General features: G+C 43.0%; 1 protein-coding gene across 2 annotated transcripts in view; it reads left to right on the top strand.

Moving 5' to 3' along the window:
- The first annotated feature begins 235 nt into the window (after positions 1 to 235).
- Positions 236 to 23,058, top strand: part of Rap1b (RAP1B, member of RAS oncogene family) — a 31,118-nt gene continuing 8,295 nt past the window's right edge. Inside the window, exons 1-2 of one of the 2 annotated variants that reach the window (XM_005081499.4) lie at positions 236 to 378; positions 22,776 to 22,857. In XM_005081499.4, coding sequence (XP_005081556.1) covers positions 22,801 to 22,857 — 57 coding nt within the window. In that variant the 5' untranslated portion in view covers positions 236 to 378; positions 22,776 to 22,800. Of the gene's footprint in view, positions 388 to 22,775; positions 22,858 to 23,058 lie in introns of both variants that reach the window. The other variant, XM_005081500.4, reaches the window with a different exon arrangement.

Below are 23,058 nucleotides of genomic sequence, written 5' to 3' on the forward strand. Positions count from 1 at the left end.
CACCCCAGGGGGCGCAAGCAAGGAAGGAAGGGGACCACGGCTAGTGCCGGCCGGCAAGAGGCCGGGCGAGGCCCGAGGCGAAGACCAGCCCGCTGAGGCCCCGCCCCCTCGGGCCAAGGGCCCGCCCCTCCCCGCCCCTTCCCGGGCTGTGCTCCTGCGCGCCCCGCCCGCGGGCGGAAGCTAGAACGAGGCTGAACGCCTGACGTCAAGGCGACACCGCCAAACCTCGCCCAGAGTCAGGCGTGGAAAGCAGCCTGAGCGGCGGCGGCGGCGGCGGGCGGGCGGGCGGGCGGCGGCGGCAGAGACCGCCGTGGCGCCGGGAGCAGCGAGCCGAAGGGAACGCGGAGCGACGGCGGGGACCCGGTGACAGCGCGAGAGGTTGGCGGAGTGCGTGCGTGGCTGCGAGGCGGAGGGGGGGCGGGCGAGCGCCGGCGGGAGGGGAGCGGTGGGGTGCGGCGCCGGGCCGGGCGGGGCAGCCGTGGAGAGTGGGGGGAGCTCCCGCGGTGGCGACGGTGGCCCGGGCGCGCGGCAGGTGGCTGCCGGGGTACCCCCCGCGTCCCCTCTGTTCCCCGGGCGAGCCGCCTCGGAGCGGCCGGGGAGGAAGCTCAGCCGCGGCGGGGAGCAGCGCGCTTTGCGGAAGGGGTCAAATGTCTGAAATATGGCGGAGGAAGTGAGCGCCCGAGGAACCCCCACCCGCCGCCCGCGGCCGCCCCGCAGTCTTCCCCGCCGCGCCCCGCTCCCCGCTCTCCCCGCCGCGGGGTGGGTGGAAGTTAGAGCGGAAACCAGAAAGTTGTCCTTTGCGGACACCCGGGGTTCTTCCCAGCTCCGGGCCGGGCGGAGTAGCATGGGGGGGGGAACCACTCCCCGGCGCCCCGCGGGCTCGAGCCTGACAGCGAAAAAGTTTGCCCGGATCTGGGCTGGCTTGCTTCATTTGTTGCGGGAAGTGGCAGGAGGAAGGCAACCGAGCGAGCCCCACCTAGTCTGGCAGCCGCCACTGTGCAGCGAGAGAGAGAAAAAAAATGTTAAAGGGGCCTTTCCCTTCGTCAGCAAGAGGAAATCTCTTTTTTTTTCTCTTGCAGAGAGAAAAATCCAGGAAGTTTGTCCTCTTCTCCTTTTTTCGCCATCTCGATATGTCTGATTCTGAAACTGACTTATCAGCGCCGTGAATTCTCTTTGAAACTGCTCCCAGGGCCCTCCGGATTTTCCTTGGGGTGGAGGGGGAAGATGCCTTTCGGGAGAAAGATCTTTCTTCCCTTCAGAGTTTGAGCGGATGGACTTGCTTTCCTTTCGCCTGCCCCCTACCCTCCAATACTTTAGAAAGACATTTTGGCCCCGCGACTCCTGACTGGTGTGAATACAGGCACTTCTTTATTACAGTAATAGGAAAAATCACATTTTTACTGAGTTGAAAGTTGACATTACATTGAAGACTAGACTTTTAATATTTTAAAGCTAATTGAGCCTCGTTGAATGTTTGCTTTGCTGGCAGTGGGTATTAACATATACCTAGTGTTTCTAACTTGTAAATTCATTTTTTTTTCGGTTTTCTTTTGTATAATTAGAACGTTGTTGAGACTTGCCTTTTAGGAATTTATCTTAGCAAGAAGTCAATTAATTTGAACGGAGAAATTATTTTCGTTCTTAAAGCCCTTATCGTTCTTAAAAGCTAACTTGGATTCTATGTATTAAGTCCTAATAGAGTTGCTGGACTTTTAAAGGACCGGAAAGGGACTATTTAAATCATCTGGTCCCACCCTGTCATTCTATGGAGGAGGAAAGTGAGGCTTAGAACAGATAAGATAACCAGTTACCTGAATCCTCTGACTTTGTAAGCCCGTGATCTATCTCGAAGAGACAACCCACAGGAAGAAATGTGACGTTTCAATGGTGCATCTTGGAAAAATTATTAGTCGTATTATTCTCTCCTCTCCAAGACAGAGTACCTTAGTTAGCTAAACTGTGGAATAATCACTTGGGTAGTGTTTTGGCTAGAGGAAGTTAATACTCTGGGGAGGAAATCATTTTACTTAAAGACACGGAATCCCTAATAACTGTCTTGTCTGAGCTTATCCATACTTTTAATCTCTGTGGTACATTATATTCCTTGTACTTTCTTGTTGACATTTGCAGTAGTTTAATAACCTTATCTGTGGAAGCCACAAAGTAAATTGCTATTTGGGTTGTAATGTGCTTGGTATCAGAATAACAGCTGAAGGGCCCAATGCTAAGCTGGCTAATTTTTAGTATGTCTGGGGCACGGAAATGATGGTCAAGTTTTTTCTCCGTTTTCTGCCTAACTTATCGCTCTTCCTTTCAGTGGCTTGTATCACTTCCTGACTTGTGTTACAGTTGTATATTTTTATCTAGTCTACTAAATTGTAAAGTCCAAGGCTGGGATCTATTTCTTTTGTATGCTTCAGATGGCTAGTATGTTGCTGTTCCACAGATCCTAGATGGAAGTTTATGTGGAGTTAAATGAAAACAAGAGGGTAGGAATTCTGTTGTTTTCTTAGTTACTAGTACTTCACCTGGGCACTAGTGATGGTTGGGACTTAAATGTAGAGATGAATGGGAAAATTTTCAAAGATATTAAAGAAAACTGTAACTTTTTAAAAAGAATTACTTATACATTTTCTTTGGGCTTACTCACTTTACAAATTGATCATCATTTTTATCATTGGTTATTTTATAATGATTCCAGTATTTTCTTTAAATTGTGCAGAGAAAGTGAGCCCTCCCACCAAAGAACCTGGAGTGGCTATCAAGTTTCAAGTTGAAATACAGAATTTTTTTTTTTGAAGTGGTGCCTGGCCTGGTATTTTGCAGTTGTAATCCCAGCAGTTAAGAAATTGAGGCAGGCTGGGCGTTGGTGATGCATGCCTTTAATCCCAGCACTCAGGAGGCAGAGACAGGCCTGGTCTACAGAGCGAGTTCCAGGACAGCCTCCAAAACAATACAGAGAAACCCTGTCTTTGGGGGGGGGGGTGTTGAGGCAGAAAGATTGCCATAAATTAAAGGCTAGACTAATGAAACCCTGTCTCTTAGTAAATACATAAATAACTTGATCTATGTTTATGAAGATCTTTCAAAGACTGAATGCCTATGTACGAATTGATAGCATGTAACTGACTACATACTGTTTTAGCTGTAAAGCCTCCAATTGGGATGGACAGCCCATGTTCTTCTTTCTTTGCTTTTCACTTAGGTACTTGATAGATACTTACTGAATGAAATTAACCTGTGAATGAGTGCTGAGAGAACTTAGCTGATTTTTTTTACCTCCTCTCTCCCCCAAGGTATTGTTTACATTTGGCATTTTATTATTGAATGTCAAGGAGATCTTGTTGATTTACGTGTGTCATACCCAGGAAATAGATTTTAAGGGGGAGGTGTTGGTCTATGGTGTTCAGATTTGAACTGCTACTGGGTTAGTTTAGTGTTTATAAATAGTCAGAGGCTATTCAGTCATGTCATGTCGTCACTCCATAGAGTTCATAAAAATTCATCTTTCTGCCTGGGGCTGTGACTCAGTGATGGGGTGTTTGCCTCTCTTGTCCAAGTGGGTTCATGCCCTCACTGAAAAACAACTATTCTTCAATTGTCTGAGGCTCTTTAAAGTTGTAACTAAATACGTTTTGTGTTTTTTGGTTTCATTTAGTTCATATGTGAAGAGTGTGTATGTTATATTTCCTTTTTTCTCACTTTTGTGAACCCTGTAGTCACATAGATTAGGCTGACATTTGTACTGTGTCTTTTCAAACTGAACTTCTTTTGAACAAGAACAATGTCTTCAGTGATAGCTTGATGCATTGTAATAGTAGACAGATTCTTTTCGGTACTTGCGGGTATTCCGTGGTAGTGTTGGAAGGTTCTGATAACCGTTGAGGACTGGAGTCTTGAGATCAGTTCTTTAGAAATCTCAAGGACACCGTGAAGCAGTGAGTGTAAGTGCTGGAGTGAGGGCTGGTGACGCTGGGGTAAGAGTGCCCGCCGCTTTTACAGACACCTGCATTCATCAGCTGCCTCACGACCCCTTAGTCTAGTGCCAGGGCTCAGACAGCCTCCTTGCTGGCCTCAGATGCCCACGGCAGGTGCACATAAATAAGAAAAAGCGAGCAGAAGGAACTTACCCATTTATAGTAAAAGTTTGACTTGCTTTGTAATCTGTTGTCCTTTGTTTGAACCTGCTTGACTGGATTCTAAGATCAATCCCTTTAGCAGGAGAGTTTCTATTTTGTAAAAAGTTAATCAGCATTTTTTTTTGCCACCTTAAAATAGCACATAAAATTCACGAAGAAAAGGAATGTTACTTATTTCCCACACTTTATAAACACTGCTGTGCTCACTCCTAATGTTCAAATTGAATTTCCAGAGAGCCCTAAAACTTACCAGGAAAAAAAAATGAAAATTTAGGGAGTATAAGGCTTTAAAATTACATTTAAATTCTCTAACAATATTTGGAACAGGAATTTAAAAATTTCTGTCTTGTTTTTATTATACGAAGGGATACGATTCTGGAATATCATTGTGCTTAAAATTGGTTGTATTTGAGATGCTTGAATAGTACAAACACTCATTTCTAGGTTAAGAGTATCCTTCCCTGACTACAGCCTGGGTTTGAGTTTTTAACATATTGAACTGGTTCCTAAGGCTTCTGGGTGTTACCTACTGTTTCATGACTTTATAGTTGTGCTACTTTATATCAGTGAGACTATTCCATCTAAGTCTAAACTAGGTCGGGACTCAAACTGTTGCAGGGGTTGGGGATTGCAGATAGTTAGCCAGTTGGAGGTGTTAGAGGAAAAGGGCATCGCAGAGTGAAAGCTGTTTGAAGTATAAGATCAAACTATATATAAGATTTTTCCTGGCTGTGTGTGGTGATCTGTACCTGTAACCCCAGCATTTGAGGGGGCATAGGGAAGGCAGTTTTTCTGTCAGCCTATGCTTCACAGCAAGTTCTAGGCCACCCTGGGCTATGTGAGACTGTGTCTCTGTGCCTGTTTTCCTTCACTTAAACCATAACTATTTCTACTTCCTGTGGTTTTTCTCTTTGCTTGTGTGATAGGAACAAAGAGGAAAGCAATGTTCTGTCTACTCCTCGTGGACTTGGGGTGGACGGACATAGGAAGTATTAGCTACAGTTGGGCCCTAGTTGCTTGTCTTGTGAAGTTTATGCTCACATTAGAATATATACTTCATAGTCATCCTCCGCTGAATGAGGAGGACTCTAACCAAGGGCTTTGCATGTGTTGTACAAAGTACTACAGAGCTACAGCCTCAGCCCTTCAGAATCACTCTGTAGTAAATTAAGGGATTTTCTAGGTTCTAAGTCAATGAAACAAAAGGAATGTTATGAGTAGGAATTACTTTCATCCACTTAGTAATTTTAGACAGCAAATAGTTATTCTACACAATTCATCATCCTGTGTTTTAAGTTACAGTGGTCATGGGGTGCTAGTATACTAATGCATTAATTACAGATACAACATCTATGATTTTTCTCTGTAATATACTCCGGCATCTCTGAAACCTTAAATTCTTTACAGGTAAAAAGGTGATCAGGACAAAGGATATGTGTACCTATAATTAGTTTTCACTGCTGTTAGAATTTCTCTGGTTTGGAAATACTTACTACACATTTGTATTGCTGAAATTGAGTTTTCAAATGTTCAGCATTACAATTTTTTGTTAAAATATTTCCAATACAGATGGTAAGAACAACACCATGAGTATCTCTAATCTCTCTGGTGCTTTGGGGGACCATGGCCTTTCCCTTGACAAGATGACATGTAGATACTGGACTTGAGGGTTAAGCCAAGTCTCATTTGTAAATGCTTTAGAAATCAATAGTAGGACATACTCCTGTAGTTGTTTAGCGCGTCTCTTCTCTAGCATTATCTGAGATTCTCAGAAAGAAAGGAATGAATGAATGAGTGACAAATGAACAGACCAACAGTGGCTGTGAGTTAGAGCCGTTTTGTTTTTGAGAAAAGGTCTTACTCTATTGCCCACTCTAGCCTCAAACTTGCCATCCTCCTGCTTCGGCTTTGGAAGGACTGAAATATGTGCATCTCCAAACTTGAGCTTTAAATATCATTTTTGCTCGGTGATTTGTTTCAAAGTATGATCCAAGGGAATCTGCAGATTCTGTAGATGTGTTTGGGGAGTCTGCAAGGACAAAGCTGTTTGTTATATTAATAATGCAAGGACATCCTTTGCCCTTTCTACTATATTGACATTTGTTTCTGTGGTACAAACACAGCTTGTGACACCATGGAGGGAATCAGATTAGAACTCTGGTGTATTCTTCACTACCCTGATTCTGTTTAAAAGAAAGAAAAGTTCCAACTAAATGTTCTTGAGGTTTTAGAAATAACTTAAGTCTTTCCCTATGCACAGGTATTTTTTTTAAAGATTTATTTATTTATTACATATACAGTGTTCTGCCTACATGCCAGAAGAGGACACCAGATTGAATTGTAGATGGTTGTGAGCCACCATGTGGTTGCTGGGAATTGAACTCAGGACCCCTGGAAGAGCAGTCAGTGCTCCTAACCTCTGAGCCACCTCTCCAGCCCCTGTACAGGTATTTTTAATATGACAAATAGGAGAATGTTTGAAACATAAGACTTCCCACTGAAAAATAGTGATTGTCTCCAAGAAAAGTCTCAGGTCTCAGAGCCGAACCAGTCGCTTGTTTTTAGATTTACTTTTTGTTTTGTGAGTGTTTTGCCTGCATGCTTATGTGTTTAATACCCTCAGAGGTCAGGAGAGGGGGTTGAATCTTTCATAGCAGGTTGGTTGTGAGCCACGACCTGGGTGTTGGGAACTGAACCTGGGTGCTCTCCAAGAACAACAAGTGTTTTTAACTGCTGAGCCATCTCTTTCATTCCCTAAACCACTCACTTTTTTGAAAACATTTTTTAGGTTGATTTATTTATGTACACAGCATCTGTCTGTATGCCCAAAGGCCAGAAGAGGGTGCCAGCTCTCATTACAGATGGTTGTGAGCCACCATGTGGTTTCTGGGAATTGAACTCAGGTCCCCTGGAAGAACAGTCAGTGCTCTTTACCTCTGAGCCATCTCTCCAGTCCCTGAACTACTCACTTTTTAAAGGAAAAGTTTGGCTTGAAAGAATACCTGTAACCCAGGCATTGGTGACACATGCCTTTAATCCCAGCAGGCAGGTGGATCTCTTGAGTCCTAGGCTAGCCTGGTCTATAGGTTGAGCTCCAGGGCAGCTAGGGCTACACAGAGGGGGGAAAGAAAAACCCTGTCTCCGAAAAAAACAAACAAAAAGAAATGTTATAAATTCTCAAATTCAGAGTATTAAGTTTTTTTTAAGATTTTGGGGGGTTTTTTTGTTTTGTTTTATATGTATGAGTGTCTGAATGTCTGTGTACCACATGAGTGCAGTGCCCATGGAAGCCAGAAGAGGGCATTGGATCCCCTAGGATTGAGGTCACAAACCAGCTGTAAGTTGCCATCTGGGTGCTGGGAATTGAGCCCAAGTCATCTGGAAGGGGTGCAGTGCTCTTAACTGCTGAGCTATTGCTCCAGTCCCCTGACATACCGTGGAAAACAGCAAGCCTGCTTGTTGTCTTAAGGAAACTTTTAACAGTATCTCCAGATGATTGTAAATAGCTCTTAAGCAAAAATGAGAGTTTTGGAAAGCTTTTCTAGGCACTGGGCCCTTGATACTTGATAGCCTCTTAGTACTGAGGGGAACATGTTTCTGTGGAACTAAGGAACATTTAAGAGATATGCATAATGGAATGAGCCATTACTTGGAGATCGGTGTAACTATAAGCAGTATTTTCAAAATGACCAGCACAAGATGTTGTAAGAAATCTTGAGTACTGTGGCTTCATTTCTGAATCCTTACTAATAAGGAACTGGGTTTTATATATGTAGCAGTCTTCTCTAGGCAGTACATGACCTTTGATCACATAAATTTAGATAATTATTGATATGTCTACTTTTTGAGAAAATGCTGTTTCTTTTCCCTGTTTATTTAGGCACAGTTGTTGCAATCTTGTTAAACAGTGAACAGGTTTTAGAAGGTTTTTAGTAACCTAGACCAAGCTCTGTTAACTAGTCTCAGACTGTGGAAGGTTGTGGTGCGCTGTGCTCCAGTCTTCTCAGCTTAGGTTTTAATGCTGGGGTCAAACCAAGGGTCTACAGTGAGAATCCCAAGATTTCGGGGTTCTTCAGCTTACATCATAGAGAGGAAGGCGAGAGACTGCCCCTGATTTGTAACCACCCCACTACTAACTAGCAAGGTGGGCTAGCCTGGGAAAGTTACAGATAGAAAAAGACCCTGCCCTATAACCTCTTGCAATCTGTTTAAACTGCAAAGGAATAGACTGCCTGTTGTACAATACTTCCATAGAAAGTGGTATCTTATTTTTTCCACTTGAGTAGCCTTGCCAAGACAAGACCTCTGATGAGCCCCTGTGGTGGGAGGAGAGAGCTGACTCCCTCTGGGAAGTTGTAAAGGGTGCTCAGCTGACAAGACCAGGTATTGTTCTTGCTGAGACCCGGGTGGGTTCAGTTCCTAGCCACTGTCTGTGATTCCAGCTTCAGAGGCCTGGTGATTGGCCTCTCCCTTAGGCACAAGCACTCACGTGCAATGCAGAATGAAAAATAAAAAATAAATTGGCACTCGGGAGGCAGAGGCAGGCGGATCCCTGTGAGTTTGAGGCCAGGCTGGACCGACAGTCTCCAAAACAATACAGAGAAACCCTGTCTCGTAAAAACCAAATAAATAAATTGGTTAAAAAACCATCTTTGCTTCTTCCTGCTGAAGCAGTCAGTAAAAGGCAGATTTACAGGATCTGAAGAGAGGCCAGGCTGTTGAACAGCACTCTCTCTAAAGGGCAGGGCTAACACCAGGAACAGGATTGGGGGCTGATTTAGAGAAGGAGGAGATGTGCAGTGCCCACTTCAGGGATTAAGTACTGAAAGACTTCTGCCTGCACGAGCTAATCCTGGTGGGGGAGGAAGGTTAAGCGGAGCTTTGGTGCTTCTTCAATTAAGTAACTAACTGCTCAGCTGTTGTAAGGTTGTTCCGCTTTAGGGGACATACCAGGATCATAGTTTATGTCCAGGACATCCAGATCCATCACAGGCTGCCACTAAATACTGTTTATGCACTAAAAAATGCAGTGTGGTTTCTCTATTTCAGTTAGCTTTCATACATTGGTGCTTTTTTCCCACCCAGTGAGCTGTATGACTTGAATCATAGGCTTTACTGGCTTTTTTGTTGGGCTTGGGGGATGTGGTGTTTGCTTTGTTTGTTTTTGAGTTTTGGGGGCATCTGAGTGTAGCAGAGGCTGATGTTAAACTGAGAATTCTCCTGCCTTAGCTTCCTAACTGGATTGCAGGTGTGTACCACCATTGCAGGCCTTTTGCAAGCTTTTAGTGATGAAAAAGAATTCATAACATTTCTCTGGGATGGGAAATGTTACTGTTGGTTGTTTTGAGATGGTGGGTTGGAACCTTCGCTGACCTTGAATTTGTGAGTGCCATGCCTCAGCCTCTTGAGTGCTGAGATTACAGATGTGTGTCACCAGGATCCTACTTCTGTCATTGAGGAGAAAGTGATGTCGTTGTTGATAGCATCCGTGAAGGTGCAAAAGAGCAGGAAGTGGAATGGTAGGAGGACAGGGTGCTGAAGAGGTTCTGCTTTGAGTGACAGGGCCACCCGCCACTGCCATTCCTCCCTGCTGTGGTTCAACAGAATGGTAGAGCCCTTTGTGAAGCACGTGGTTTCCATGAGTCCTGTGCACAGAATAAAGTCTGGTGCGGAAGTTTGTCACTGCACAGTGGAGTTGGCAGTGCTGTTGTCCCCAACAGAAGCTCCTGGACATTAAACCCACCCCCAGGTGTCTACACTAGACATTCACTTCACTGTCCTTTGTGTTTTAGCTGACTCCTTGGAGTGTAAGGATAAATCAGAGAAATTACATACTTAAGACCAGATCTCACTGTGCAGCCAAAGCCCAGGCTGTATCTCCAACCTGTCATCCTGCCTCTGAGCCCCCGAGTGCTGGCATTACAGAAATGCTGTGTGTTTTAGGTAGCTGCCAACCTTTGGTTCTGTTTGTTTCTACTGTTAGAGTTTTAGGTTTTTGGTTTTTTGCTTTTTGAGATAGGCCTTTTCTATCTATAGCCTAGACTGGTCTGAATGCACTGAATGCCCAGGCTGCCCTTAAACTTGAGGCAGTTTTTCTGCCATGTGCAGTCCTATAGATTTGGTTACTTGTGACTTAGTGGTGTGTTGACATTGATTTGTCTTAGGTTTCAGTTCTCTCTCTGGCACTGCCTATGAACATGGTTGACTCTTCTTCAAGACCTTGTCTTCCTAGGAGATAGTTGTGACTGAATAGCTGAGGCCTTTTGGAGCTCTCAAAGGGTTCTATAATGCCCTTCTAGTGTGGACCAGATCTATTCTTTTGTCTTAATATTTATTTATTTAGATATGTGTGCCTGGGTGTGTATGTGTGAACTATGTGTGTGCAGGATGTCAGAAGAGGAGTTAGAGGCAATTGTGAGCCACCCGATGTGGGGGCTGGAACTTGGGTCTTCTACTAGAGTAATTCATGGCTTTTAACATTAAAAATGTAATGGGAAAATTCTGTATATAAAGCATTTAATGATTTGTCGTGGTTGGGGGCCATCATAATCTGCCTCTTGCACTCCTTGTGAGTGTTGTATTTGGTTGTCAGCTGTGTGTGTTGTTTGTGTATGTGGTGTATGTGAAATGAATTGTAGGGTCCAATAAGACAACCTGACTCCCTCCACACACAGACACAGTAGTACAAAACAAACCAACTGGGTAGGTGCCACCCTGCTCTAATAGACGCCTGTGAAATGGATTGTAAGACAATGATAATGTGTAACCCTTATTGATAAGTATCTTCACCCTGGGACTCGGGAGGCAAATCTTTTCTAGTTCAGTGAGGATGGTGAAATACTGTTCATGTGAAGCATGAGCAGTCACACTACACAAGATGAGTAGAACATGGAAAGACTCACATCAGTGTTCAGGTAAAGTGTGGACAATTCATAACAGACCAGGGCTTTCCACCAAGTCAGATTCAAGACTGTATTTATTTATTCATCGGGTTGTTGAGAAACTAGAAAGTTTTGTTAGCAGTGTCTTCTCTGGAATAGGCATTAGAGTATGGAAAGGTTAATCGAGCAACTTGAGTCAGTCTACTAGGAACTGACAGGCTGGCTAGAGGTCAGCGTTGGCTGTCTTCCTCGGTCCTTCCCTCTCCACCTTCCTAGGGAGAGGCCTCAGTGAGCTGGAGCTCACCCATTCTGCTAACCCACCCGACCAGAAAGCCACAGGGAAGGTGCTCCTATCTAGGAAGGTCCCTTGTGGGAGAAGGAGAGAACCGACTCCCTAAAGTTGTTCTCTGGCCCCCACGTGCAAATCTTGCTGCACGTGCTCTTGAGGTGCATATATGCATGTTCGAGCGTGGACACGGACACACACACACACATACTCACACACTCTGAATGTAGTAAAACAATTTTCCATAAGGGGCTGGAGAAATGACTTGGCAGTTAAGAAAGTTGCTGCTCTTGTTAGGGGACCCAAATTCAATTCCCAGCGCCCACATGGTAGTTCACAATTATCGGTAACTCGTTCCAGGGCACCTGATACCCTTTTCTGACACCCTTGGGCACTAGGCATGCAGGTGGTACAGTGCATTATAAAGGCAAACACCCATGACCATAAAATAAGTCTAAAGAGGATTTTATTTTTTAAGTCCCTGATGGAACCACCTGGTATAGTGACAGGAAGACGTAAATAGCTGAAGTGGATATTTTGAAACTCTACATTGTTAACAGGAAGTATCTGCCTACCTTTCCTGAGTGTGTTCTGGTGACTGAACAGCCTAATTAACATCCAGACTTTTTACTTGGTAAATAAGCTAATGTTGGAAATACGCTAACATGTATGCATATGATTTTGGGGGGGGGGATAATAGTCTTGTCTGAGATTTAGCAAGAAAGGAGCTTTTAAAGATGCCTTTTAATATATGCATCTCTTTGTATTTTTTGTGTACATGTTTGCTGGCCTGCATGTATGTGCACAATGTAATGTGTCTGGTGCCCTCAGAGGCCAGAAGAGGGAAGTAGATCTCTGGGAAGGGAGTTTTAGATGCTTGTGAGCCACCATGTGGGTGCTGGGAGCTGAACGTGGTCTTCTGCAAGTATGAGAAGTGCTCTTCTGCACTGAGCTGGTGTCCATCCCCAACTGCGTTTTGTTAACCTAGTGATATGCAGGTAAGTAAGCAGGTATTGTGTGTGAACATGGAAGGAACGCATTTTTTATTGCTCCCAGTGACATGTGACACCCACTTTATCTTTCTAAGTGGCCTTTACTAGGTTTCAAAGGCATCTTTGAATAAACTGAGAACTATAAACATGGACACTAAGTGGCTAGCATAAGCTGCTGGTTAGATTGAAACACTAAAACTAGTTAGAAGAAAGTTGTGGAAAGTGCTTTTGCTTCCTCTGCCTTTTGTCCACAGTTAGTTTTCTCCTCTGCACTTCTGGCAGACTTACTAGGGAATTTCTAGTAGAAATACCTTGGTCTTGAAGTTTCTTGTGTGATATATAATTATGCAGATTATGGTAACCATGGAAAATGAAATATTTTTTTAAAGTTTGCTTATCCTTGTGTGAGGTAAAAACTTGATGTTTCTATTTAGAAATGTGTGTGGTGTTTTCCATTCACAAAAGTGGGTGTGATTTGTTCAACAGTCCCTACATCCTACTCTTAACTAAAACATATATTAGTACTGATAGCCTGATTTCTGATTTCTTATACCATTGCCCCCCAGCATCTCCAAATTGGATTTAGTACTTGCTTAAAATATGCGAATGCACATCTTTTCACAGAAGTCCTGGGGATGATGCCAGGAGGTGGTGGCGCGCGCCTTTAATCCCAGCACTTGGGAGGCAGAGGCAGGCGGATCTCTGTGAGTTCGAGGCCGGGCTGGACCAACAGCCTCCAAAACAATACAGAGAAACCCTGTCTCGTAAGACCAAAAAAACAGAAAAAAAAGAAGTAGTAGTCCTGGGGATGTCATTATGGTGGATGAATAGTTCCTTTAATTCTGCAGTCTGTGCAGACCTACACCTTTGATGGTAACATTAAATTAGGTACATCAAGGGCTATAATAGATAGGTTTTCTTCTTCTCCCCTCCCCCAGCAAATGCTATTCCTTTGGAGATTTACCACCCCCCATGACTTATGTAAGCTTAAATAAGAGTAGTTATTTAAATTACCGAAGAATCAATGGGTAGAGGTCTGAGGAATTAGGATCATCTCTTTGCAAAGCAAAAGGATAGTCCATATTGTCTGTTGGACATGTTTTCATATGTCTCTGCAGAAGTTTCTGCCCTATTGTTCCTTTGCCTAAACCACAGTGGACATTGCTAAGTAAGAACATGCTCTTCTTCGGAGTTCCTTGAATGTGGATTGCTCTCACACTTGTTCTTATTACCATACTCTGTACACATAGACAGGTAGCTAATATTTTGAATTGACATTTGAGTTTAACACCAATTTGCCACCACTGAAGTGTTACACAGAATCTTCCCTCATTTCTTTCAGGGTCTCAACCTCTGGTTGCAAGCCCTGAGGAGGGGTTACATATTAAATATTTACATGCATCAAAATTACAGTTATGAAGTAGCAACCAATAACTTTATGGCTGGGGGTTGGCACAACATGAACTGTATTAAAAGGGTTGCTGCATTAGGTAGGTTGAGAACCACTGCTATAGGGCCTATGTCGGGTAAGCCTCTGTAATGGACAGGATAATAATTAAGGTTTTGAGCTGGGCAATGGTGGCACATTCCTCTGTGAGTTCAAGGCCAGCCTGATCTACAAAGGTACACAGAGAAACCCTGTCTCAAAATCAAACAAAGTAAATAATTTAGGATTTGTTTACATACTGTCCTTATCAGGGGCATTCAGTTCTGCCATTTTAGCCTGGCGACAACCTTAGATGATACACTGAGTAAACATGACTGTGGTCCAAGTAAGTTGTTTTCAGACACAGGCAGCAGCTACTGGAAACTCAGTTCAGTGGCAGAGTGCTTGCCTAGGATGCACCAGGTCCTGGGTTCAATCCCTGAGTGTCCTTTCTGTTTCAGCCTGCCACTGCATGTGATACCTTAGGCAGATATGAGGTGCTGTGCTCTATAACCATATAACTAACTGCAGCCTTGGTGGTCAGGTGCTGTATTTCAGGAAAATACCCTGCAAATATGTATCTGCTTTTATGCTCATTGTACACAGTAGACACTTAATAGCCAAGTAATATTGTTGAATAAAGTTGAAACACCAGTTTTCTTAACTGTCCTTAGGTCGGTTATGTGGGACATTGTTTGTGGTATATTTTTATAGCCCCCTCTTTTTTTTTTGTTTTCATCATTATAAAATGGGTTTTTCTTTGAAGCCAGGGCTTGTGTATTTTAAAAGTAGGCCACATATCAATCTAAATCAGAATGTATAATACTCTAGATATGTGGTTCCATTGCCTACTACTAGAATTCTGTTGATTTTTAAGTGTCTTCCGTTTTCTCAATGTGAGGTCCACCCTTGGGGTTGTCTAGTGCCTTGCTTACTGAGTCAGAGCCCCTGAGGGTTTTTCACAGTGGAGCTTTCCTGTCTTCCTGTAAATGTGTTCTGCTGTTTCTTTCCTCTTCCTGTGATGAGGGTCAGCCTGTGCCCTCTGAGGAGTTTGAATTCCACGGTAGACTTCCTTTGGTACCTTTGTACTGTTCTTGGTCCAGATTTTTTTTTCTCTAATTGAAACACTAGATTTTCTTGATGCTTCCTTCTCTTCTATAAAGCAGTTTCTGATCCCCTTTTGAACTCTCATCACGTTTTGTGTTTTTCATAATATATGCCCCGCCCTCCTTAGTGGCAGTACAGTTTTGAACCAAAACCCTAACGCTAGGTTACGGTCAAGCAATGAGCCATATCCCTAGTCTGTTTTCTATGTTTTTTTGTCTCTTCCTGCAAAACTTCTTGGAAACAAATATGCTGCTTCCCTTTATAACTAAGAAATGTAAGATGAAACCAAAGCCTATCAAGATTTACTTCATTTTAGCTGTAGACATCTTTCCACGTTGTCGTGCGTTTTCCACAGAAGTGTAATACCCAGTAAGAAGTAGTGGGGGCACTAGGGCACTCTGGCTTTTACATTTCTAATGCAGTATTTTAGATTCCTAAATGGTCAGGTGACGTGCACTGATCAGTTTATTCTCCCACTTAGTGTCTATTTACGTGTGATACATTCCGGTGGCTTTTCTAGAAAGTGCTGTTACTCACAATTGTTGGCTGGAAGCTGTGTAGTCTGTTTGGTGATGCTTGGGTAAAGTGTGGAGCAGCCTGAGAGTTGCCCTTCTTTCTTTTCATGGCTTACTCATTGGCCACAGGCAGAGACTGTGAGCCGGTGCACAGAAGGATCTGCGCCTCCTGTTCCTTTGCCTGACTTGGCTTTTGTGTGCTCCCAGCCTGCATTTGGTTCTGGGAACTAAACTCATGGGTCACACCTAATTGGCAAGTGCATTACCCATGAGCCATCCCACCAGCACTGCTTTCAGAGTTCCTTAGGTGTTTCAAGCACTATAAACAGCCATCTATAGATAGGATTTCTAAAACTAGCAAGCTAATATTTACTGACTACTTACTTACTGTCTTGTTCATTGGCACCACATTTTGTGCTGAGCAAGTTATTTCATTTGAATCTTAAAAGAAAGAGCAGATTCTGTTATCTCCACTTCGAGATAAGGAAATGACATACACACACAAAAAGATCAAGTAACATGGCATAGGTCATGTTTTAACTGTTGCTGCATTTTTTCAAGTTTATCCTAAGTTAACTAAAAACTTTCTTGTCATATCCTAATATCTGTGGCACATAGTAAGCTAATGTTTATATTATGGTTATCAAAATTATGCCCCACAGATAGCATGTTGATAGCATGTTTTGAGTGAGTATGCTTGTCTGTAGAATTTACAGCTAAGTCTAATAAGAAAAAAGATTTTTTTGTTTTTCATTTTGGTTTTTGGTCACTACCTTGTTTATTTGCTTACTCAGCTGAGAAGTCTGTTAAGAAATTGGTGTTTTTGTATTTGTCAGCTTGCTGATAATTGCTGTACTCTAGTTAATGTATTCTCTAATGATCAAGTACTGATCTAAAGGGTGACTACTGTAATAAAACTGAAAGACATGATCTGAAGTTGCAGGTCAGATTTTGTTATTAATATGTCAATGAAAGATTTGGCAGGATCTATTGGGAAAAGCTTTATTTACTGGAACTATTAATAACCCTTGAAAATGTCAGGCAATGGCTGGAGAAATGGCTCAACTGTGAAGAACACTGGGTGCTCTTCCAGAGGTCCTGAGTTTGAGCCCCAGCAACCACATGGTGGCTCACAACCATCTGTAGTGAGATCTGATGCCCTCTTCTGGCACAAAGTCTTACATGCAAATAGAGCAGTCATACATGAAATAAATAAATACATTTTTTTAAATAAAAAAATGGCAGGGAAAGACTTTTCTCTGTTTGAAATATTGAATATGGCCAGAATAGACAGATGCTGTGAACAGCTTCATACTGGTGTGCCCTTTTGTTGGTTATGTTCTGTGTTGTGAGACAGCCTCACACTGTAGCCCAGGGTATCCGAAAACTCAAGCCAATCCTCCTACCTCAGCATCCCAAGAGCTGAGGTTTCATGTAAGCCACTATATACCTAACTAAGAATTTTATTTTTGATGGGAATTTGGGCCTCATTTTCTTCCTTCCTTCCTTCCTTCCTTCCTTCCTTCCTTCCTTCCTTCCTTCCTTCCTTCCTTCCTTCCTTCCTTCTTTCCTAAAGATGATTTTTAAATCTGCTCAGTTCTAAATTTTTACTATGCCCAGCAGGGTAGGATTAGGGCTGTGCCCTCCTGTTGAATTCATTAAAGTCTTTGGAAGTGAGAAGAGAACTTGGTAATCATATGTAACTGATGAGACTACTTTGGGAGTTGGAGGCGGAAAGAAGTCAAGCTCTTCACTCCCAGACCGTGTTCAGTGGGAGAAGTAATGTCACTTGACTTCAGGAACTAGTAGTTAAGGGTTTTACATAGCCCTTATAATTTAAGATCACAGGATTTCAATTGAGGGAGGAGAGTTAAAACTAAACAGCTTGAGGATAAGAAAACTGCTTGTTACCAACATTCGAAGGGAGAAAAAGTTTGCCTACAGTTAGTTGTATACTCTTTAACATAGCATTTTACTGAAAAAAAAAAAAAAATACCAGGCCTGTAAAATGTGGCATTTCAGGACTAGAGAAATGGCTCAGTAGTTAGGACCTTGCAGAGGACCTGATCTCAGTGGCCAGCACCCACACACACCAGGAAGCTCGCAGCTGCCTGCAACTCCAGCTTCAGAGTATCTGGTGTCCTCTGGCCTCATAGGTAGACATACACATGTTTTTTGTTTTGTTTTGTTTTTTTGTTTTTTGTTTTTACGAGGCAGGGTTTCTCTGTATTGTTTCGGAGGCTATCGGTCCAGCCCGGCCTCGAACTCACAGAGATCCGCCTGCCTCTGCCTCCTGAGTGCTGGGATTAAAGGCGTGCGCCACCACCGCCCGGCGACATACACATGTTTACATGGACAACAATAAATAAAGTCTTGTTGCTTTTCAGTTTTCAGACTCAGTTCTTATCCTGACCTACTTGGGGCATTTATTATTACCATTTAAAGAGTGAATTTGAGTCTAAGAGTACACATACCCACAGAACATAAAAGCTGTTGGTTTCAACACTGTTCCTGTTGCAGGGCGTTTCATTTCCAACTAGACTAATTCCCAGAGGTCAACTGGAAAACCTTTGTATTTAACACCAAGATGTGTGTGATTCATTTTCAGTTTAGATTCATGGTATCTGTTAATACTAGCTGTGAACTAAATGGGAGTTTAGCTACTGTAAAGGTAAATAATAGGTTGACTTTTCAAAGCCTAAGTGCAGTCCATTTGTTGGAATTGCTTTGGTTAGGTTGAGTTGGGTTCTTTGGTTGGTTGGTTCTTTTGTTTTATGTTGTTTTGAGATGTGTTCACTGTGTGACTAGCCTGAAACTGCTCTATAGCCCAAGCTGCCTCACTGAGTTTGGTGTTTTGAAACAGGAGCAAGCTTTGGATTCACTATACTCCTATCCCAGGCTGTAGAGTGGGATTAGTGGTGTACTGCAGCACACAATGTTTCTCAATGCTGGGGCTTGGACATGGGGTCTTGTACATGATAGGCAAGCACTGTACTACTGAATTATATACTCCCAGCCGTTAGCAAATCCTTCATTCATTAAACAATTTTAGACCGCACACTAAACACCAGAATGATCTAGATTCATGTTCCCTCTCGTTAATGTTGTTGGTGACTGTTGAATGGGGTTCTTGTTTAAAATCTGTCCATCGCCCTGTGAAATTGGTTATGGTCCATTTCACAAGTTAAGTAAGATACCAGCACAGAAATAAGTGGCTTCCCTCTGGTAAGTTACATAGGTGCCAGTTCTATGCCTCTTGATTTCTGAGTGGTGTTTAATGTATATAAGAAAAAGCTAAAATCTTCCAAGCAGCCAAACGACTTACTGACTGGCCTCACTTAGTAAAGAAAGTACCAAAAGAAATCACTAGGGTTGTTTGGTTCCATCTTAAAATGCAGGATTGGTTTATGTTAGTTAAACATGTGTCAGCCCCCCCCCTTTTAAGATGAAACAATTTATTTACTTTCCAACTTTCCAAGGTAATTTTAGATTCATTTTTCTGATTCCTTTTATCTGCATTCTATCCTGAACAGAATTAAAGCAGTCTTTCTTTAAAGTGTGTGTTCAAGTTCCCCTGGAGGCCAGAAGGAATCCAGCCCTTTGGAACTGGGGCTGTACTTGGATGTGAGCTGTCCAGTGTGGGTGCTGGGAACTGAGCTGGTCCTCTACAAGAGCTGTGTGTACCATATCTCTCCAGCCCCAAATGAAAGTCTTCCTAAAAAATAGTATTCCCATCTTTTAAAACTATATAATCCGGTGACTTGATTGCCTAGTCCACGTTTCTGCCATATTTGGTATGTGGACTTTTACTTTTGTTTTTTAATTTTATTTATTTTTATTTTATGTGCATTGATGTTTTGCCAAGGGTGTCAGGTCCCCTGGAACTGGAAGTAGACAGCTGTGAGCTGTCTTTTTTTTTTTTTTTTTTTTTTGAGTCAAGGTCCCACATAATCAAGGTTGGCCTTGAACTAACTACATAGGGTAAGCTTGAACTTGTGGTCCTCCTGATTTCACCATCGGAGTGCCGAGATTAGAAGCCTGGACTACCACACCCACTTTTCTGGTTTTTGTTCTTCCCAAGCTTAATCCTCGTAAGTGTTTTGCACACATACAATCTCTTATACATCACACTGCCTCTTTCTGAATGCTTGGATAGAAGATGTGCACCACTACACCCAGTCCATAGACTTTTAAATGAAAAGAGAATGAATAGAGTATTGATAGATGCAATAGTGTGGATAAACCTAGCCTTACTAACAAGCATTGATGACTAAATAATTGAAATGTGGTGGGCTCGTGCCTATCATTCATCTGAGGCAGTAGGCTCATGAGTTCAGAGCTAGCCTGGCCTACATAGCAATCTCATTATTGTTTACAGTTTTGATTTGTGACCAATATATCCCTAAGGAAGATTTCTTAATAGGTTTCAGTTTGAGAGCTATGTTGAATTATTTACATCTCATGATGTATCTCACCTATCTTGGTGCTCTTGATGGCTTTCCTATATGAGGTGCTAGATAAGCTGGTATAACTATAGTGTTCTAGAACATTTCTCAACAAGTTCCTAAAGTCTGCAGCCCATTTCTGAAGCATAAGGAAATGTAGCTTTGGTGGTGTGCTCATGGCATGAAAATAATACTACATTAAAAAAGGAAGTGCCTTAGCCAGGTGTTGGTGGCGCACACCTTTAGTCCCAGCACTCAGGAGGCAGAGGCAGGCGGATCTCTGAATTCAAGGCTAGCCTGGTCTACAGAGCGAGTTCCAGGACAGTCTCCAAACAATACAGAGAAACCCTGTCTCCAAAAACAAAACAAAACAAACAAAAAAAGAAGTGCTTTGTAATATTTAAATGCTGTAAATTATACTGGGGGTTTAGGTTACATGGGTGTTGGCATGTAGCAAAGCTTATCTAATACTCAAGATCTACATGTTTAGCTGGATATAATATATTCCCATAAATTAAGACATTTTGAATGCTTTAAAAATATTTTCCTTGAGCCAGGCATGGTGGCTCACGCCTGTAATCCACCCAGCATTGAGGAAGCTGAGAGTCACCATGAGTTAGAGACCATCCTGGGCTGCAATGAGACCTTACTGCTAACAAATGGGAAAAAATGTTTCCTAACAGATTGTGAGGTTCCTTGACAAAGCAGATGTTAGAAGACAAAATGATTACAAATTGATAAAACAGTTGTTATCATCAAGGTTTTGTAGGTGAGTCGGGTGGAGTTTGAACATAACCCCTCAAATTTGCCTGAATTGATTATTGGTTTTAGTTATCGTCACTCCTCAGTGGGTCAGCTTGAGTAGCACTGAAGGTTCTGGCCCTCTGTCTCTATCCATTCTCTGTAGAGTAGCCAGTGAAAGCAAGACAACCTAGGCCAAAACAAAACATGAGACAAACAGTTCACAAGTAGATGAACAGAAGTTAAAGTTAGTACCTAAAGAGTCAGGCTAATGACAGAATACTAACCAAGTTGTACAATTCAAAGTGATACTCAAGAAGCCAGTTGCCGTCTACAAAGGCCTGTTTGGTTCCATGTCCTAAGACAGCAATTCGAGAAGAGGAGCTCAGGGAGTCAGATGGAAGCCTCTAACAGTGTTGACACAAAATTGCAAGAAGGTGGACCTGAGGACCTTTCTGCAGTGATGTCACAAGAGTCTTCAGCATAGGAGGGCAGGAGACGTCTGAAACAGGAAACATAAGCATACATCGATTGGTTACTTAAGCACAAAACTGGCCATGCTAGAAAACTGCCTCCCCTGGGCAGAGCAGTCTGTTGATTTTATGATTTGAGGGGATGATGAGACGTAGAGATTGACAGCTTCACAAAGGAGGAGTAAGTTAGTATGGACTGAGGAAGCACTGACTCAAGTGGAGCAGTTGTGGATTGGTTAGCTAGCACTCAGAGGTTTGCTGTGAAGAGCCCCCTGCAGGCTTATTTACAGCTAGCCATTCACCTGCCTTCGTGATTGACAAGATGGGAAATATTCACCTGTTTACTTACTCCGCTGCTGTGACATAAGATAACCAGGACAGCACACAAACGACGCTGTTCTGAGTCCAAGATTGCAGGGATGCACTGCTATGTTTGGCTGCTGTGTTCTTAGTCCCCATCCGACCCCATTCATTCTGAGAACAAGGATTTTTCTGTTTTGTTCACTGAGTATATCCCTGTACTCAACTACTTCTAGGTGGCTTGGGATGTTTGTTTCCTCCTCTTCTCTTAAGGTGGCTTGAGAAAAGAGGGGTAGAGATGTCTTGTTGTAAATGGTAGAAAGCCTCAGTGTTTCTCAGCACTCCCCCCCCCCTTTACTCTGGATATGCTTAGTTGAATTGCTGTTGGTCGGTTCTTCCAGATTCTTGGGTCTTCATGAATTGAAGACATGCACACAGATTGCAGAGTAGCAAAGGGTTCTTCAAAAGCAAAGCAGCTGTACCGGTCGGATGTGCTACCGCAGACATGCGTGGGCTGAGCTGAAAGAGCTGGGGGCTCCAGGCAGTTGTCTCGGCCTTGCTTTATTTATGGTGGGGTCTTGGAGGAAGAGAAGGGGTTTGATCGCAAAGGGGAATACCATGGGTGGTTTCTGTTTTGCTTGGCAGGCTTAGACTGTGTGAGTAATCCAAGTCCTTGCTCACTGTCCATGTCTGTTCCATGATGCACCGGATTTTAACCATATGCAACGCCCAGTTATGGGCAGGCATAAGATAGTATTTTAGGAATTCTCTAGAAGTTCACTGAGCACAGTCTGCCTTACCACACATTTTCAGGCCAGTTCTGCCCTGTCATTCCCATTCCTGGATATGTCTAGGAATTTATTTGAATGGAAACTATCCAGGAAACCGAACTTCTTCTTGATAGTTGCTTGGTGAGATTTAGAAACGTATTCCATTGTTTGTGGTGGGGTATGCATGTAGGTGTATCAAGCTGGGTCCTAGGATGCTAGGACTTACGGGGAGAATCTGTGCCTAGTGCCTGCTCTGAGGGTCAAAAGGGCATATTTATTGCCCAGACAACACGGTGTCACAGTTGATAAGCCATTTGCTATGCTTGTCTGCCTCATTACAGAAGAGCTAAGAGTACTTACTGTCTGTAAGTCCCTGTTCTTGCTTCACTACTGTTTGTGTGACATGCATGTCTGGCACATGTACCAGGTGTGACATGTAAATGTCAGAGGGCAGCTTTGTGGTGGTGGCTGTTACCTTCCTCCTTCACATGGACTTAGAGACTCAGGTTGTCAGGCTTGCACAGCAAGTACCATACTGAGCTGTCACACTCACCCTTAACTTTAGTTTTGTAGTCATTTGTGCGGTGCTCCCGCTACAGGCTAGTCTGGTAAATCACTATATAAATCTGCTGTCTGGCAGTCTTTTAAAAAGCATGTACATAGCAGGACTTATGGTTTGTTTTTGTTTTTCTTTAACAAGGTACTAAGTGTAACAAGTTTTCATCATGCGTGAATATAAGCTAGTCGTTCTTGGCTCGGGAGGTGTTGGCAAGTCGGCTCTGGTAAGTCATTCTTTCTCAGTGTAAGATGTTCTTTTATATTTTTGGTTGTGAGCCTAGCCTTTAACAGCTGAGGTCTTTTTTGTTTTGTTCTCGTATTTAGTGTGTAGCCAGTGGAAACCTTGCCTTTGAATTCCTAACTCTTGCCTCCACCTCCAGGAAAGCTGAGGTTATAGCTTTTCCAAGACCACGTGCCATTTTATG

Source organism: Mesocricetus auratus, unplaced genomic scaffold (genome assembly GCF_017639785.1).
Source record: "Mesocricetus auratus isolate SY011 unplaced genomic scaffold, BCM_Maur_2.0 Super-Scaffold_100011, whole genome shotgun sequence".
Classification (NCBI taxonomy): domain Eukaryota; kingdom Metazoa; phylum Chordata; class Mammalia; order Rodentia; family Cricetidae; genus Mesocricetus; species Mesocricetus auratus.